Below are 19,207 nucleotides of genomic sequence, written 5' to 3'. Positions count from 1 at the left end.
GTATTACTACAGTTTTTACACCACCACCCACCACCACCACCCCCTCCCCCCCCCCCCGCCTTGTCCAACATAGTCAAACACTGTGACTGACAACTTTTATAAAGGTACCCTTTCTGCTTTACAGCAGACAGCAAACTCTTCAAGAACGGTAAAGCAAGACACCTTCAGTTGGTGCATATGCAAACATACACATTCAATTTAGAAGGAAGCCTTTCATGAACTGGAAGGGAAAAAGTCCTACAGAAAAACATGTGCATTTCCAGGAAACGACCTTAAAACCCCTAAATCTTCTCTGATTTAGTTGCATTTAGTCTCAGATGATGCAGCAGACAGCACCTGAACAACACTGATTATTACCCCAAATGATTCTTCGGGGATGGAACTTCCTCAAACAGTTTGGCTAAAACAGGCAATAGATTTTTGGGAACATATTCAAACAAAAACTTGGAATGGAAAAAATGCTTTTACTTTCTATACCCAATGGTTTTCTGCTGATATAACTGATCAGTTAGAATATTTTTTATCTATTGCTACAAACAAACCCAATCAATCAAACATGAAATCCTGTAAGAAGATACATTACCAAAGCACACTTGCAACTACAACAGCTTTTCTAAAACAAATACGTGATTTCAGTTTCTACAGCATATAAAAGTTGACCATTTTTTTCTGCTACTATTTTTCAAAGCTGAAAGACTTAGTGGTGAGGCAGAGCCATAGAATAAAGTGGGATTCTGTATTTTACTGTCTACGTGGTGATGTGAGGAAAAAGATTTAAGGAAGACCATCCCCAGTACAGTGTTGCAGCTCCCAGCACGGGAGCCAGACACATAACAGTGCTGGGTTAGAATGAGACTACGTCTTCCAAAAGATGACACTGCTGCTGAACCCATGCACCCAGGGGAAGAAGTGGCCAACCCTTCAAAATTTACACCAGCTCCAGAAGTGCTGACAAGAGTCGACAGTATTTCTATAAATTTTATTTTTACAATGACACCTCAAAAGATTGTTCTCAGTACTAAACTCCACAAATCAAGGCCAGGAGAACTTCATATTTGCAATGGAAACAGGAGCTATTTAAATGCAATAAAAAAGCCATTTTTTTAAGGTATCATTCTTCATATACCATTAAGCAGGCAGTCATCTGCCAAAATTGCTTTTTGGAACAGCATGCATACTCACTGCCAGTAGGGGAGGGAAACTAACTGAAGCCTGGCAGGTAAAGGTCTGTTTCTCCCCATTTACTAGAATTATATAGTAATTACTTCTGTTGGAATAGAAGAAAGCAGACATTTCCTGCCCACCAGAGTGACTTTCAAATGGAGAAATCTGAAGTTCTATCAACCGTTATTACTTTTATTGTGACAGTAGATGTGGGAGTATTGCTAGATTTTATATTATATAAGTGTATGCAGCAGGAACTTCCCCAGCAAATGAGAAATTTAAGCAAGTGCCTGAGCACAACCCCAAGTGCAGTTTACTGTGCCCAGCTTTTGTATCATTTACTGCTGCTTTGGGGCTGCAATAAAACCCCGTAGATTAACTTCTTAAGAGAGGAATAACAAATTTAGCGATGAATCTCAAGTGAATACCAGTGTGGTTCAAGGCAGCACTGGAAACTTCTCATGAGCATGATTCCCCACCAATACACCAGTAAAATAAGTAGGAAGAGAGACTCAGTCAATACAATCAAGAAAAACCCAACCAAAAAAACCCAGTCACCAACAGTCAGATTACCACGCAGTCAGCTACATAGAGTGTGACAGGCAATGACCAGAGGAACTGTGTTGAGTTTCTCAAGAGCAGAGTTCTCAGGAGACCATAATTTACTGATCCAACAACCTGCTCTATAAGAAACAACGTCAGATTGGAAAAAAAATAAAATCAAGCTTTTGGGCAGATATATACTTCGTGCTTGTGAGTAGTTCTCTGAGTACAGCTATCCTGACAGTAAGCAGAAGCTAGCCACAGAAGTATAATTCATTCGAAACCATGTAAGTACCAGCAATATAGTTACATATCAAAATCAGCATGCTAAAAGTTGCATTATTTTGTATTACCCTTTTTAAACAAGGTAATGACTTCATTGCTGAATACACAAAATACCCTCTCCTTGGGAAGAGAGCGATTATTTAAAAGGGGAGAGTTTTGTGCCTATCCAAACGCCACCTCCCTCACAACCAAAGTGAGCTTTACAAACCCCACAGACCCTTCACATACCACCAGCATACACTCCCCTTTCTTCACCAAGCCCAAGAATGGAGGGCTTGCCAGGCTTGTAACCTTTTATGTAGCCAAAAGCCAAATACATAGATTTCCAATCCTAATCCGTATTTTAAAATGTTCTAGCTTTTCTATCATGCCTTCCCTAGAATGCTTTCTCAGCAATATCCAGCAACTTGAACAGAATGGCAATTCTCACGTCTCGCATCCCTTGAAGCACTATCGTGGTTTTAGGTAATACATTTCTGCTTCTTCCCCCAGATTTACTGCACCCACCTTCTTATTTCAACTCATCATAAATTATGAACTGCTTGAAAAATAGTAGTGGCTGCTTCCAGAGAAGCACAATCTGCCATGACTGCTATTATTTTATCACTCCTCCATTGCAGGAATATCTTGTATTTTAGCACAAGCCAGCTCAACCTTACTTCCCAGATGGACTAATGCACGTTCTTAAAGATCACCGCACCCCCGCTCCATATACCTCATAAACACAAATCACACAGCATAAAAATCCAGTAATTGTGGATACTTTCTTTTAAAATTATAGTCTCCAATGTATTTGCAGTTTTTGAGAGATCATAGCTTCTTTGTGCACATGAACAACAAGTGACCAACATAGGGAAACGTTTTTTTGTTCAGATGTGCCTTTGGGATCAGCTACCACTTCTCAACTTCCTTTCCTCTTCCCCAGCTCTACATTTGAGATGTCTTTGAGTAACAGATACCCAGACAGCCCAAAAGGGAAAAACTGGTTGATTGTAAGTCCCCAAGCAGTTATGCCATGAGATTACTAGGGATATCATGAGCACCAATTCATGTCCTTCACCTGCTCTACCTCCAAAATTTGTCTTTTCTGCAGATGCACAAGCAAAAGCTCCCACCTTAGCTTACTAAAATTTAAACACGTACACTTAAGTCTGACAAAAGTCTACACTGCTATCAGAAAAGCCAGTTCTACCTCTCATCCAACAACTCTTGCTACATCAGGAACATGATCTGGCTGAACTCTAACCTTAAAGAGCTCATCCTGCAGCTGTGCAAACACTAGTGCCTTGGCAAGGAGAGGGGAAAAGAACACACTCCTAGGGAGCAATGAAGATCAGACCGACCTTTTTAATGGCAGATTAAAGCACAGCCCAGTTGTGGATTCAAGCACTGGTGAAAGCACAGCCCAGGGATGGGTACAGCAACATGCATAACACAGCTGGAGGGACTTGGACTCTCTAAGGGAAGTGGCACCTTGAACCTGAGCACTGCACAAAGCTACCAGTGCAGAAAGCTGCTGGACCCACCACCACAGCATGGCATGGTGCCATGAAAGCAGACTGCAGCAGGCGAACAAGGGTTAATGATTCCACTATAGAAGTCACATCTTGAAATTTCCTAGGTTTCACACATTTACAGATTCAATCCAACACAATAAGAACAGGAGAAAGTAAAGCAACTCAATAGTCTATCCCTATCTTGTCCACAAAGCAGGATTAATAGGCATAAACATATTTCTGAGTAGTACAAAACCACAGGTGATATTTAACACTAATGAATGCCAGCTGACACAAAGCACAGGCTAACTGTCATATTGCTTAGCTGCTCCAGACACCTGTCACCCCTTGGCCACAAAAGGGAGCAAAGGTCAAGACACTGTTAGTAAACCCAAAAGGGAGACTCACTTTTCTAACAAAATTGAACTTGACAGGTACCATCATCACAAATAATGCTGAGAGGTTCAGGCATTGCTGGTTAGTGATGGCTTACACTTTTGCTGCTACCAAGCCATTTACATGTTTTAGTCAGTTAATACGAATAAAAACTATCTGCACTGCCATTTATTAATAAAGACAGCATTATTCGGTTTTGGATGCAAATATACAGTATTAAATTTCTTTTCTTACACACACAGTAGTTATATAGTTCACACACACACACAAAAATATCTATACTTGCAATGAATCCCTGCAGAACTTAGATATAGCTAAGGCTAATATATTCCACCTTCCCGCTTTCCAAATCCTTAATTACTTTTCCATGAACGCAAAGAAATCCAGAAAGAAGAAAGCAAGCAAAATAACTTGGTCATGCTTAAAAGCTGGCAGACCAAGTTTTGACCTCCTTCACTCCTCTGACAGTTATTCATGTCTCTGTCTTGATGGGGCAGAACTGGGCTGCTAACACACATAAACATGCATCAAGACCACTTAGCTCTTGCTTTTTCATAGAATGGGCCCTTGTGCCTTTTGAGGTATACAGTTCTGGGGTTTTAGCTTAAGCCCATGATTACTGGCTATACTGGTGTCTATATTCAACATGCAAGTATACCCACGAACATGTGTGAAGATTATGGTGGTCTTAGCCTTTAAGTATTGGCCCTGATTCTCATCTGATACAGGAACTGCCAATCTGGGTTCAGAAATACCTAAGAACATTGGTCCAGGATGCCCCTACGTTAAAGCAGTTACATTCAAATTGCAATGGTTCACGAAAAGAATCAGGTTCAAAGTAGTGAGGAAGAAGCTAACTAATGGAAAACATTATGGAATGGCAATAGAATATCTGGAGGGGAAAAAAGCTGCAACTGACTATTTTTTTACATCTTTTCAGAAAAGTAGACTGTGTATATCAGCATGTATCACTAGATAGCATGATTTGTTATTTCTAGTGCATTTTAATGCTCTAAATGATTTTGTTGAAAAGAACAAGGAGATATAAAAAGCAGTGACATGCTCTCTAGAGCATATAAATAATCAAAACTTATAAATAGTCATAGTTATCTACATTGTACTCAGCATCTCAATATAGAGTGAAAAAATAATCCATTTTGGAAAGGTTACTCAAAGCTGTTAAAATTGCTGTGTGCTATCACACAGTCCAATCCATCCTAATGATGGCTCAACTAAGCAATGCAGGATTCCCACACAGGAAGGGAGCCTCGCAGGAGCACTGAGTGAAAATAACTCCTTTTCTCCCATCCCCAGCCACAGAGCTCTAGCTCCTTACAGGGCAGCTATCCCTTGGGTCAAATACAGTCAAACCACTGAAGTGGTTTTATTGCAGAAGATGCAGTAAAAGCACATTTGAAAACACCACCTATGCTGCTCCAGATCTGCACTGCAGACAAGACTGATCATGGAGAACACAGTCTGGTTTTTACCTCTGACCCTGTTGTGTTAAAAAAATTTGTTCAAGACCTTGAACTCAGGCAAACAAAAGCTCCAAACCTATATTCTAGATTCTTTCTTTCACAAATGTAAGATACATTTTATTTTAAATCCTGTACATGCACTTAAACTAGGTTACAGATGCCTTTTATGAATCCCAAAATAAAACAATCTCTAGTGGTTAATTAGTGAAACTGGATAGAGATATTTTAATCATTAGTGCTCATCCAAGTGAAATGGCAAAATTATTTTCTAGCAGCATTTAAAAATGGAGTCTGCATTCAGTTAAATTTGTTCTCTGCCCTAGCTTCTTTGGGGCATGATCCTAAAAAAACCCAAGAAACCTCAAAATAATCAGCACCAGCTCAGTTCATTATGCAAATTCCGGAAAGAAGGAAATTTTATATTCAAAAAAATCTGGTGACACCACTTTCCTAAGCTAGTATTCAGAAGGTTTTTGTAGTTGTGTGTGAGGCAGCATTAAGTCAATGAGAGTTATGAATTTATCAACTGCATGCACCTGTACTATAGGACACACTAGAAAATACAGACCTTAGAAACATATGACTCCAGTGGTGTCTCCAAACATGCCAGAGAAATGCCCCTAACAACTAGAACAGCAGTGCTGACACGACTGCTGTTGGACAGCAGCTCAGGTAACAATGTCTTTTTTTGCTCAACTTCCCAAGAACAAAGACACAAAGTACTAGTCAAATGCTTCAAGATGTTTGAACTGAACACCGAAATAAGACATTTTAGTGTTATGAACAAGTTAATCATTCTCAAAAGAATATCAAGCCATATAGCCTGACTTTACTGCTGGGCTGGTAAGCCGGTAGCCAGGCAGACTTCTATTCAATTCAGACAAGTGAAACACAGTCCACACAGATGAGCACACTTTTTGTTCACAAGCATACAACAACAAACAACGTCATAGCACATGGCCTGGAACAAATAAACTCATTTTATTCCAAAGAACTGCCAGGAAAGTAGAAAATGCGATTACTATTCAGTGACTTCAGTGGGACCGTTCACAGACAAGTCACCACACATTTCCAGAAGTGGGCTCCAAATTAAATTTCAGAGTGCTTTCGGCTTAAATAGAAAGTTGAAGGATTTCGTGAAATGGCACAAAAGCATGACTCATGAATCAGTACTACACCTTGTCTGCAACACTTCCAAACTCTGGCACTACCTAAAAATGCTTTACAAAGAGCTTTGCAAAAAGAACTGCAAACCCCTCCTCACACCCAGGCTAAGTAGTGTTTTTAAATACCAGGATAACATCTGAGTTTAACTGCAGCAGACACAGCTAATTGAGTAAAAGTAATTCTGCTTTTCTCTCCCCTGGAAGACTAAAGTCTTCCAAGTTATATTAAGTTACATTAAGTTGCAGAACATGCATGCCCCTATAATGCCCTATGGGGCGTTTTAACACAGCTTCTAAACCAGAGTACTAAACTCACTGTTCTGACTTGCCAGCAGTCACTGGGGCCAGGGTCTATCACCAGGTCCTCTTTGGCAAAACATAGCCTCATTTGCAATCATTCTTATTATCAAACAGAAGTAAATTGCTGTAGAACTGCATTTTGAACATAGCTATTTAGAGTCACAAGGTACAGGTGAAAAAGAAGAAATCCTCACACCTTCAAGATGCTAGCCCCATGGCTTCTTGTCTAGTAAAAATCACAATAGACAAAACCACTTCCTCATACATACAATATGCACAGGACCTTACTCTGCTATCAGTTATTCCCATGTAAAACAGGAATGTCTCTACTAAAGGAAGTCTATTTATAGGGGCATAGGCCAGATATAAAGAAAAGCAGTACCAGCCCAAAGGATATATTTATAAAGAATTGTATTACCATATATGCATCTCAACATTACCCCCTTCAGTGCAGTACAGCTAAATTCTGCATGTATGTGCTAAGCACAAGTTATTCCCTGATAAAGTTTATTTGTACTCTTAACAGATACAAATTTGTACCCACAAGTAATGCCATATGCACTGAATTGGCCTAGGTGCATGGGAAAGTAGGATCCATTCCCCTTTATTTTTATCAAAACAACGGGTTATCCACTACTACTAAGTCAGAGTGGTCAATGTTTTTCAAGCCAATATTCTAAGTCAACAGAAGAGTTACATTTCATAGGAAAATTTTTAGCTTTTGGAAAGAAAGTGGGGTTGAAATCAAGAATGATGAAGTCTTGAATTTCAAAGCTGGTTTTGTTTGATGAAAACAATCCTAGGTTTGGATTTTCCTAACTTTTTCAATACAGGTTTAGCTTCCCTTTTAAAAGCTTCCTCACATTAGGTTATCTCCCTTCTAACCATCAACTTGCGTTTTCTTTGGTGACATAGTTAAACTATAAAAACATTTACTGATGAGAGAACTCTGGCTTCGATGAACACATTGCTCAAGAGATGGCTAATGTTTCACATTTAACGGCCTCAAATTTAGACAACAGCATTAATATTGTTTTGTTATAAGCCCTCCAAACACAAAATTAAGATTTTTCACACCAAATTAAGCATATATTTTACAGAGAAAAAAAAATCTCTGTGCCTGTCATACATCCCTTATGTATATAAATATACACAAAAAATGGATCCAGGCACTCTGAACATTATCTGCCCAATAAAATATCACAGTAGATCTCTTATTTAAGTAGTCTATTGCAGCATATATTGAACCCTGTAGGTGTTTCACCTAGAAATTTTGAGACCACACTAAGGAACCTAATTTATCATTTATAATATTTGAAATGTTGAAAAGATACAAGCTCTGTTGGTTATAGGGTGTAATCAAGTCAGTGTTCATACAAAGTCAGAACAACGCTGGTACTCATTCCATCACATTTGAAAATGATAGGAAAAGATTCAAAACCAGTTTAATAGTTGAGTCAATCTGGTTTTCAGGAAATATGGACACCTCTCTAATGATTCACTGTGCAGTGCATAGCACTAAAGAAGAAAGGGAAATTAGCATGGATTTATCTTTGTGACTGATCTCCTGGAAACTTTTGGGATTAACAGTCAATTACGAATCCAAAAACCAAGTCAATAGTAAATTGAAGTTGATGAAACTACCCTATCCACAATTTCTGAACTTCTACAGACAACAGAGGGGTTGAAATATGGACCAGATTGCCAGTGCTAGCAATATAAACTAGCTGATTGTAAATCAGCTGAGAAAGAATCAGGATATATTTTTAAGGACAAAGAGAAAAGCAGTACCTGAACAATTCTGGATTAGGTTGGCCAACTGTATTTTACAATATTCCAAGAGGTTTGGCAGGCTATTTACAGGATCTGTTTTCTGTAACTATTGCTGCTAAAAAGTGTTTTCTTGAATTGGAGCCTACAATTAGCTTTTCTGGTGGGCCTGAAAGTCATAACGTTCTGTGCTGCCTTAAGTCTTCTACTTCTGCATATTAACCTGTGTACAAGGCTGATAAGAAACAGTGCAAGACAAAAATAAGCACACGTTGGACCTGTTTTCCCCAAAATTATCAAGAGACAGTGCTGAGACTCACATGCTTTTCTTCTCACACTGTGTTGATTATTGTGCTTTCCAGGTCTACAAGTACCATACTAAAAATTCCATAAATATTCCGCACTTTTTGAACTGATTGATGTTACCCAAGCTAGGGGTTTGGATTCTTTTCTTCTTAAATGTTTCAAAACAAAGGAACAACAACAAAAAGATTCCCTCACCTTCTTGATAGAATTCAGTAACCTCAACATAGACCTCTTAGTACTAGTAATGCTGCTGCTGCTTCAGACAGGTGAAGGTCTTTGGCAAGTCCTGTGGCACACCTGTCAGTCTCATACTGCTATCCATGACCCCAGAGCATCCATAAACACCATCTACATGGACACTACTTAGGTTTCTCTCAAGCACCTAAAGTTACACCTGATACCAATCTTAAGGACACTGAATCCCACCTTTTCCCTATCTGAAAGCACCTGTCCACACAGAACAAGTTACTTATTCAGGATGTCCATGCATCTGTGAGAATTCAAAAGCCAGATTTCCAAATTACAAAAAGTGGAAATAACACAAACATTCCTACTTTGCTTCATCATGATACAGCATTGTTATAAGCTTACCACATCAGCTGAGTATATATGCACATGGAAGTAACAACTACTAAATGCCTACTGCATTTGAGGTATTTGAACAGGCAACAGTAATTTGAATACATAAGCATGACAAGACAGCTAGCTGCCTGTATTTCTGTTAGCCTGTTAGAGAATCTTACAACCAGATGTTATTATTCTTAACATGGAGAAAATACTGCTCTTATCTTTTAACAAAGTTGCTTTTTATAACACTTACTGCACTTCAGTCCTCAACTCATTGCAAAAATCCCCATGCCTGAGGTTTTCTAATGCCTGGCTGTGCCCTCAGAGTTGCAAAGTCAATTGGAAACAGAAAGCACAGGGATGTAGGTAAAAATCAGATTACATAAATCACGTATAAGAAGCATTAGAGCTGTATATTTTTTAGTATCATATCAGATACAATCAATTCTGCATGTCATTCTGATAAGAGGGCTAAAATTCCAATGTCTGCCTTTCGTATTTTTAAAAGTTCCTGTTATGTTTGACAGGAAAGCATGAAAACAGGAAAAAGAAATGAAAAGTCTCAAGAAGCAACATTTCATCTACGCTTTCACAGCTTGTGCTATCGGCTATTCTGAAGTGGTGACCACTAAGAGTGTGTTGAGCACTTAACAGCTCTTATTACCAGACCTTGCTGGACTCACAAAAACCACCACTTTTTTAAAAGCATGTTTGTCCAGGCATTGTGTTTACTCAGAGCTTTTAAGACTTAAAAATTCAGCTCTAAAAGAGAAACTATGATCCTGGTGTTTTGTTCTTTAGTACATTTATCTTGTTTAACACTGCTCACATATAAGATTTCCCCCTCAGACTCCATAAGGAAAAAGCTTTCCAATCTGGACTTAAAACTTATCTCTGGGTTCTTAAGGCAGAAAAGATAATAATGCAGTGTCAGGGTATGAACACTACACTTCCCCTTCCCACTTGCCATTCATTTCTCTGTCATGGCCTCACACTGCCGGACCTTGACAAAGGGACTATCTATTCCCCTGCCTCCCCCACTCAGCCTGCAATATATAATACAAGAGCACTTATATTAAGTACGTTTCAGATAAACAACATGCTTCAGTGAAATACTGAGCACATTTTTCCTGCACACTGTGTTGGTCTGAAAGCTATCTTCCATGCTACTGTTTCCACAAAACCATTCCCAAATGCCTTGAACTCTTACCTGGTATTTCTGATATCGCCTTTGATCTTGCTGTGTTTCTACTTCTCCAAGCATGACATGAAAGCAACATTCCTGTATTCTTTTACATTTGAAATGGGCTGTATTTCAAAGCTCTGATATCATCAGGACAACTTTATATCATCTCCAGTGAAATATATCTGCTCAACAGATGCGAAACAGATCTTTTGTTTCACTACTCAGCTTAAAGCCAACTACATAAATAATTGAATGAGACGGCATTTTGTAATGATGCCCAGGTATCTGTCTGCACATCTGTAAAAGCAAGAACCCTGTCACTGACCTTCTGCTTCAGGATGATGCTGAATGATTGGCTTTCCTCAATAACAGCTTTACTGCACACTGCTACTGCAGCCAGACATGGGAAATACAGAAATGGACACCAAAGAGGGAGCTTCACATTTACATTTCATCCCTGCAGCCATCTGGGCAGCTTTCTATGTAGATTCCCTTGCCACTGGTAGGACAGACCCAGCAGGGCCAGAGTGGAGAAGCAGCACCAATTCATCTGTCAACCAGCTCTGTGGATGAAAAGGCTTGATTCTGCACCCCGCAGCTGGTGAGCAAGAGCATAAGTGCAGGAACACCCTGAAACAGCTTAACAGCAGTGATATGCAAGGGCTCAAGAATCAGGCTAAGAATCACACCAAAAGGACTTGACTTGCCAGGACCCACTACTTTTTCTGCTTCTGATTTATATTTCACTGGGTTTCGTATTTTCAAAAATCAAGGGGGGAGATTAAGAGAATGGCAGGAGCATGATGATAAGGAAATGCAAAAGGAAAGAGAGATCAGGTCAGAGAAAGGAGAGCAACATCGAGTTTCCAGCTGTTAAGGCGAATCAAAATCTTCTCAGACTTCACTGAGCCTTATCACTTTGATGACTTAAAATTCAGCTCTTAAAAAAAACCACTAGGAAGGCCTAATCAAGGAAGACGGAAAATACATTCTTGTCTTCATTTCTCCTGCAATCACTAGACCACAAGGCCTGCCTTCTACTATATTAGCTCTCTAGCTGCATGAAATTGTCCCAATATGGGCACACATTTTAGTCACTGTCAAAGCAGCTGAAAACACACTTCCTAGAGCCTCTGTCTCCACAGAGAATCGGCCGTTGCAGTAAGGTAAGCACCAGCCTTAACCCAATAGCACCTCTTCAGAGCAAGGTCCATGACACCAGTCACCCAAGCACACTTTGCGCCAAATCCCAAATTCTGTATTTTAATTCCCACTTTTCCCAGAAGCTAAAGGGAAGCTGATGAAATTTAATGTTTCAAAGATGCCACAGTTTGGATCCTCCTGGTATAAGAGTGATTGGCATCAGGAGAAGCTTCGAAGTGTATTACAGGTTTTAATATACCAATGTTGGGATGCTAGGAAAGGAAACGGCAATCTACTCTTCTCTAGCATTTACCATTATTTAATTAACTTAGGTTTAATCTTAATGTATGCCTCTGCAAGTTGGTCCAGATGTTCTGTGTGCTAAGCTTAAGTACCATCTCTTATTTCTCTCCAATATTTGGAAACTATCAGGGAATAAAAGTTATGAGGAGCCCCAGTGCTTCACTGCTGCAAAATTCATTTACATAAGGCTTACTATACTTAGTCCTCAGGTGTTAAAGCTTCATTGAAATAAAACAGATACAGTAACAAAGGTATAACTGACAGTCATATTCACTGGTGCTTTTTGATTCAACTCTATAAATATTTACTCAGCACAATCCTTTAGAAGATTAACTTTCAAAGTAGTTCAAGTTCAAATCCCTTTTTCATTACGATGCTAAAAGAATATTCCCCATATACCACACATCCAAGCAGAAAGTACAGGTAAATATTAAACTTGTCCAGAGCAGTGGGGAACAATCACGAACATACCATATGCACAGGCAACAGTGCAGGAGTGCTGGGCACTCAACTACTGTCCTCTCAAGTTGAAGGATTTATTCCCTCATGGAGCTTCTCTTTGATGAGCATCACTCCATACCACAAATTGATCAGTGCTCCCAAGCCTCACAGCAGAAATACAAAACAACTGAGCTTTCTTTGTGTAAAGCTATGAAAGGAATTAGAGAACTCTTCTCTCTCTCCCCTGCCTCCCCAGGATACCAAAATTTGTGTCTCTTCAGTTTCCAGACAATTTGGCTAGTTTTATACAGTTTTGGAGCAGAAGTTCCTTAAGGCCACTAGTAAAGCAAACTCACCGGGGAACTAAAACCAAACTGAGTTCTTCCCACTGCTGCAGGTCTACAAGATTTCTTTTGTCACTTCACCTCCCTTAAGCATTCTCCAAACTTCTATGCAGCATGAGCACAGAGGGGTAACGTACACAGAGGGCTGAAGCTCGTTGCACATTTTTCAGTGGCTAGGTGTTAGATGGAACTGACTCCCACCCTTGGTCAAGAACATCAGGAGACACAAAAACTCATTTGCCTCAGTACAGAATGCAGAAGGAACTCAACACAGACTAATACACCTGACCTCACATTCTCAGAGCAGACTCGCTTTTTAGATATCATATAGTGATAGCTGTAGCTAAAAAATTCCTCCCTATGGTAAGATGATTAAGCTACCTCAGGCTGGAGGTCCCAGAGGCCTTCACCTGTCTTCAACCCCCTCCACAGCTGCTCACATGGGAAGGCATAATTTACCCATACAACATTTGATACAGACCTTAATTTACTGTCGGACTATGGTAAATGAAGCAAAGTCACACAGTGCTACAATGGGCAAAAAGCAAGACTTTCAAAACTAATTTTGAAATGGAGAAAAGTATCCTAGAAGGCAATCATGAAGCTGTTAAGCCTTTTCTGAACAATTCCCATGCTCAGTAAGAAAAGCACTAGAAAAATTCTTTAAATTATTTATTTCTTTTCCACAATAATGATTATAATTGTTCTCTTCAACAACACCTAAAAATCCTTACTAAAAAACATGAGTTATAACCAGCCCAAGTCAGAAAGTAAAACATGAACTAAATCTTAACTATTTAAGTGTGCTAAATTTGTCTCAGAGCTGTGAAAGTGGCTTCTACGCTAGGACATGAACACACCTGTAAAATCTCAGGAACATGGATTTAAATTTGGCTAAAAATCTGGTGAAAGAGTTGGAACACAGTCAAGATATGGATGCTTAAATTTTACAATAAAATCAACTCCTTGTATTATTTCACAAATCTAGCATACTGTATATCATTCAACCATCCTGCTCTCACTCATTACAGCAAAATACTGCCATTATTTTGATGGCATAGTGTAACTCTCCTGCAGTAAACAGACTAATCTGTGTTGAAAGCGTAACAGCCAACAGCTAATGCAGAAATAGGTAGCACATGAAAAATGGAACAAGTTAGTGGAGAATGTTTGTTCTCTAAGAGCCTAACACCATGCATAAAAGATGATGAGACCCTCAGGGATCAGCTATACACACACTAACCATGATATGATTCACTGAATAGTAAAACATTACAAACATATGTTCTGTAATCAATGTAACTAGCTGCCTAATTATAAATGTTCTAATTTGCTTATCTGTTAACCTCATTCAAGTCTACTTAATTGTAAAAAGAAATAGAAAACCTGATATATACACAGACATATATAAATAAAACCAATGAACAATGTGGAAATTGCTGTACCAAGTGACCACTTGGAACTCAACAGATTGGTCACTTGAGTGTAACTTCCTCATGTCTTTGTAACAGGCAACAGCACACGTTAACAATCCCTTCCTGATCCTTCTTAGATTCAAGACCATATCCTGAAGCATGAGAACTATCTATGCAGGCTGAAATGCAATGTATCAATGTTCATAATAGTATTTGGCCCTCTTTAAAACCCAGTTTCACTACTTAACATCTTCAGGCAATTAGTTTTTCAAAACACAGTTAGCTACATTTAAATATTATTAAATCAAATAACTGATTAATTTTATAATTTCATTGGCATTGTAGGGCAAAATTATGTCCTCTCTTTCCAAAAACCAATGCAAACTAATTTCAGTTCCAGCTAAGCTATGGCTTTTACAATTCGGAAGCAACAGCTGTAGTTTTTGCCTAGTTTATCTGTCTATAGAGTTCTTCCCCATTCTAGTAAATGAACTTTTGATTTAATTCATCAAATTCAAGTTTTATAAATACAAGATCTAGTTGAAAAGCTTCCACGAATACAAAGCAGCTTTCAGTAAGGACATTTGCACAGAAGGAATGAACTTTGTCCCTGACATCTCATATCCAAGGCTTCAACTGTACTGAAGCCTTTAGATTTCCTTTTGCAAACATTACAAGATTCAAATGAACTAACTTAATCTGAGAAAGGAAACAAAATTTTAAGTTGATAAACATGGAAAAAAAAGTCAGTCCTTCCACCTCAATCAATTTGGATGAGTTTTTATAAGACATGAGGAGTAAGCACCAGTAAGACTCATACATTTAGTTCCTCTTACCTCAATAATATATAAAACCACATTCTTGTAGAAGCAATACAGTATACACTTGGTTACTCGATTGTAACTCCAAGCTCCATGGACCAACAACAGCTTCTCCAAGTAGGAAAACTGGAAGAGAGAAAACAGGTTTCTACATATATGAAGAACTCTTTAAAAAAATTTGTTAAAGTAAACCTCGGCCCTCAGAAAAAAAACTCCTATCAGCTATGAGAGCTGTTCTTCAAGCACAGTATTTAAATAGCTTCACAGAACATACAGGCAAAAAACAACACTTAATATTTACAGGAAAAGCCTTTTTTGTAACAGAACCTCTGAATGTTTTTAACTGGTCTTCACTGGCTTTAAACATCAAGAAGTCTTCAATTAGTATTACTATCCTGATAGCAAAATCAAGCAAAGTTAACATAATAGCCTTGCGTATTGAATATAAATGTGAACTCCCAATTTCATGGTCAAAGAAGATTCCTGTGTTTGAGAGCCTGCAAGGTTCAGTGTGTTAAACGTACAGTCTGGCAACTAGAACTGTCTTGAGCTGAAATAAAATGCACAAGGGTGGAACACAAGTGGAAAAATACATGCATAGAGTCTTTTACAGAGAATGCTTACATTAACATTTTCAGCCCACAAAATGTATGCAATCACGTGTTATACAAAGCACCTAAAATACTGTATAAAAAAAAGGAGCATTTGCCAAAAAGAGCAAGTAAATGAATCTTGTAAAAATGGATACCTTTTAATGCTAGTTTGGACCACAGCTACAGCTCAAATTCAGCTTCTCAGTTCACCAGTTTTGAAAATGGACTTTTACAGAAGTAGTCTCACAATGCAGCCTAGGAAATGCATAATTTTCTAGTCTTGGCTTTGTCAGTGAACTTTTTTATGGCCTGCAGCATTCCTCTTTTGTCCAGTCACAGGCAGCTTAAATTGGTGACTAGATTTACCGTTCAGCACATGTGTACCTGTAGGGTTCTTGGACACTCAAGTGTGACCATTATCTCCTTTCCTTCCTTTTCCACAAAGTGACTTGACTGATACGCAGAGCTTGACTTCTAAATTTAGATTCTAGATAATTTATTTCAACCAAAACTTATTTGAAATTGAAAGCTACAGTAATGAATTAGGACTATCATGAGATAGCTCTGCTCTCATGATTTGCAGTACTGAAATCACTGAACCACAAATCCTGTAAGAACAGCCTCTCTCCCATGCATCAGCAACTCAGATTTGTCAGGGTATGCCAGCAAGAAAGGAGAAAATAAAAGTGAACCAAGGTTCATGGTTCAGTCTCTGCCCAACTTGGTCAGGACTGGAAGTGGAACACTCACAAGAGAGCAGCTGACCTACCAGACACCTAATGCCTCAGTTAATATGCAGCACAGCTACAACTTTCCTCATCAAAATTCACTAATAAAACACATCAGTAGTGATGGGAAACTTGCCACTGTGTCCTGACAAGTCACCCCAAACACCTCTTGTAGAGAGTAGCTAGACACACCCTAAAAACTTCTCTCTGTGCTGAGTCTGTGTGACCATCTCAGATGTGGTTTTCTCTGGAGCTCAAGGCAAGGACAAATCCTACCATTAACTGCTTTCTTAACTGTACTCTCATGAAAATGAGTGCACTGCATTGCACAGCAAGGAAGATATTAGTAACCTAAACAACACGGGTCTGTGCCTGTTCACACTGGAGAACGAGTCCTGTTGAGATGTAGCAAGGAATTAAGTTTGCTTTGATGCTGGTCACTGCAATTAGGCATACGCACAACTAGTGACATACCTGAGCAACTGTAGGGATAGGGCTCTACAACACTGCCCTTGTTTGGGCACTACTGTATTTATGGATTTTTAAATCAGAAGGGAACATTACAACATTCTGGCCAGCCTACCCGCAAAACAGATTCTGTAAGTTTTCACAGTTGTCTCTGTATCAACCCTAGCATAACTCTTTTTGTTACAGAGATGATCTTTTAAAAAGATACCCCCCCACCTTGACTAAAGGATGAGGTGATGCCATGTTGGGGTGGCAGGGTGGGGTGTTAGGACAGTGAAGATGCATTCAAAATGCAAGCCAAATTTCCCAAAGAACAACACCAAAGCATAAAAATTTGTTTAAGAAGTTTCCCTAGTTAAGAACAGGAAACAGTCCCTAGACACCAGATGCTCTCTGGATTAAGATAATAAAGCCTTGTACTGAGAGAAAAAGTGATTCAATTCTCCTGTCTAAACAGGTCATTAGATTATTATCATTATATTAGAGAATTCTCTAAATATGGATCACTGGTGCAATATCATTTCAAGGGAAAAGGATGATTCAAACAGATGCTCCTTGCACCTGTGGAAGTTATCTGAAGTAGAGTAAGACACAAGTTGCCTTTTTATTTTTCTTTGGTTTATGCTTTGATTTTGAACAAGTCTATATAGAGACTTTCTCTTCCCCAAGTGCCTACTTCTGGCACCACTGCATTCGAAATACCATTTGAACATGAGATGCTACATTGTAGTGGTTGTCTTAAATTACTCAATAAGAACATACTCTGCCTTCAAGTCATGTGCATACAGTAACGCTTTAGTGGTAGTTATATATCTCTGCTGAAAGAAATACACCCCACGGAGATCAAGTTTTTCTTTTGAACACTATTTTTGAAACACATTATTACCATACAGTATTAGTCTCCTTTACAAGAGGGATTTCTTTGTATGTTTTCTAATCAGCACAAAGCTCTTCTACACAATCACATAAAAATGCAGTTCCACAGTGTTTGACTAATTTTTGAAAGTTAAAATTCTGTGATGGTGTGATCAGCTTTTATTTCATATTGAACTAAGATTCATTGCTATTGCCAGTAACTCCCTAACTGGAATTTAAACCAAGAGCAACTTACTTCCACATTCTAACACTAAATTCAGAGACAGGGGTTTTAGTTAATGCAGAAGCAACACAAACATGGAATTACTTCTTCTGGTTTAATGTTACTGCAACTAACACAAAAGGAATTAAGTGTGTAGGGCCCTCTATTGACAAAACTCTCACTGCTTATGCTTACTTATTAAAATGGAAGTAATAAATGATCTGAGGAAGTCTAAGTAAAGAGCATTCAATTAAGTTATACAGCAGAAGCAATATATAGTCTATAGAAATTAATGAGGAAGACATTACAAGATACCACAGACTTTATGATTATGGTAGTTCCTATAATGCTATGTATTTGGAATATGGTACTGTTTATGACAGAACAAGCTCTTGATAAAACAGCCTAAAATTTTCAAGATGAATAACTGAGACCTTTCACCAAATTTAAGTCTGAAACTGAGTGCTTCACCCAACAACAGAACAGAGCAGCAATACAAGACTGTCACTTTGCTTCGCAGCAGGGTGAACACATTAAACAGTTACCTGTGCAAACAGCAGCATTACTGATGCCTTTTCAAAACCTCACTGTCTACTGGAACTATCAAAAGATGGTAATATTTCATATCACTTGGTAGAGCAAATCTACCTACACCCTGCCAGAAAGGAACCTCAGGTGATGCTCACAGAACACTGAGGAGACACTGGATGATCTCTGCTTCCTGTCAGCTCCATCTGTTCTTGCCCTGTAACCAGTCTCAAACACACACAGAGCACCTCAGCTGTAAATAACATTCAGAGGACGTCCAGCAACTGAAGCACCTCCTTCCTTATGTTTCTTTAAGTCTTTACTCTACATCTTGGTTTCTTCAGTAAAACAGAAAAGGGTTTTTACTGTCCTCTTTAGCTGAAGTAATCAGTGTTGAATTTGATGGGATAAGGTTGTGAGCACTCACTCAACATTCAAAATAACATACCTAAAATGAAAACTCTCTAGAGCTGTGACAAATTCTTGGATACACTGGGGGGGGGGGGAATAAAAGAAAGGAGAAATCTCAAAATAAGAATTTCTGAACAGCCAAACTCATAGTTAGAGAAAAGGGCTTGCATGAAGAGAGATAACTTACACTCAAAACCATATTAACATAAGCATCACAAAGTGCTTCCCCCTGATTACTGAAGAACCAAGACATTGCACAGCTGTCAGGAGGAAA

General features: G+C 38.8%; 1 protein-coding gene across 3 annotated transcripts in view; it reads right to left on the bottom strand.

The window, feature by feature from the left end:
- Nucleotides 1-19,207, bottom strand: part of ATP8A2 (ATPase phospholipid transporting 8A2) — a 355,523-nt gene that overhangs the window by 137,689 nt on the left and 198,627 nt on the right. For all 3 annotated transcript variants that reach the window (XR_012627702.1, XM_074859964.1, XM_074859965.1), the window contains one exon: nucleotides 15,143-15,253. Coding sequence is in view for 2 of the 3 variants with exons in the window: in XM_074859964.1 (XP_074716065.1) it covers nucleotides 15,143-15,253 (111 nt within the window). In the remaining variant the exon portion in view is untranslated. The remainder of the gene's footprint in view (nucleotides 1-15,142; nucleotides 15,254-19,207) is intronic.

This window comes from Strix uralensis, chromosome 2 (genome assembly GCF_047716275.1).
Source record: "Strix uralensis isolate ZFMK-TIS-50842 chromosome 2, bStrUra1, whole genome shotgun sequence".
NCBI lineage: Eukaryota > Metazoa > Chordata > Aves > Strigiformes > Strigidae > Strix > Strix uralensis.
The sequence above is the reverse complement of the archived record's forward strand: the minus strand, read 5'-3'. Positions and strand labels throughout refer to the sequence as shown.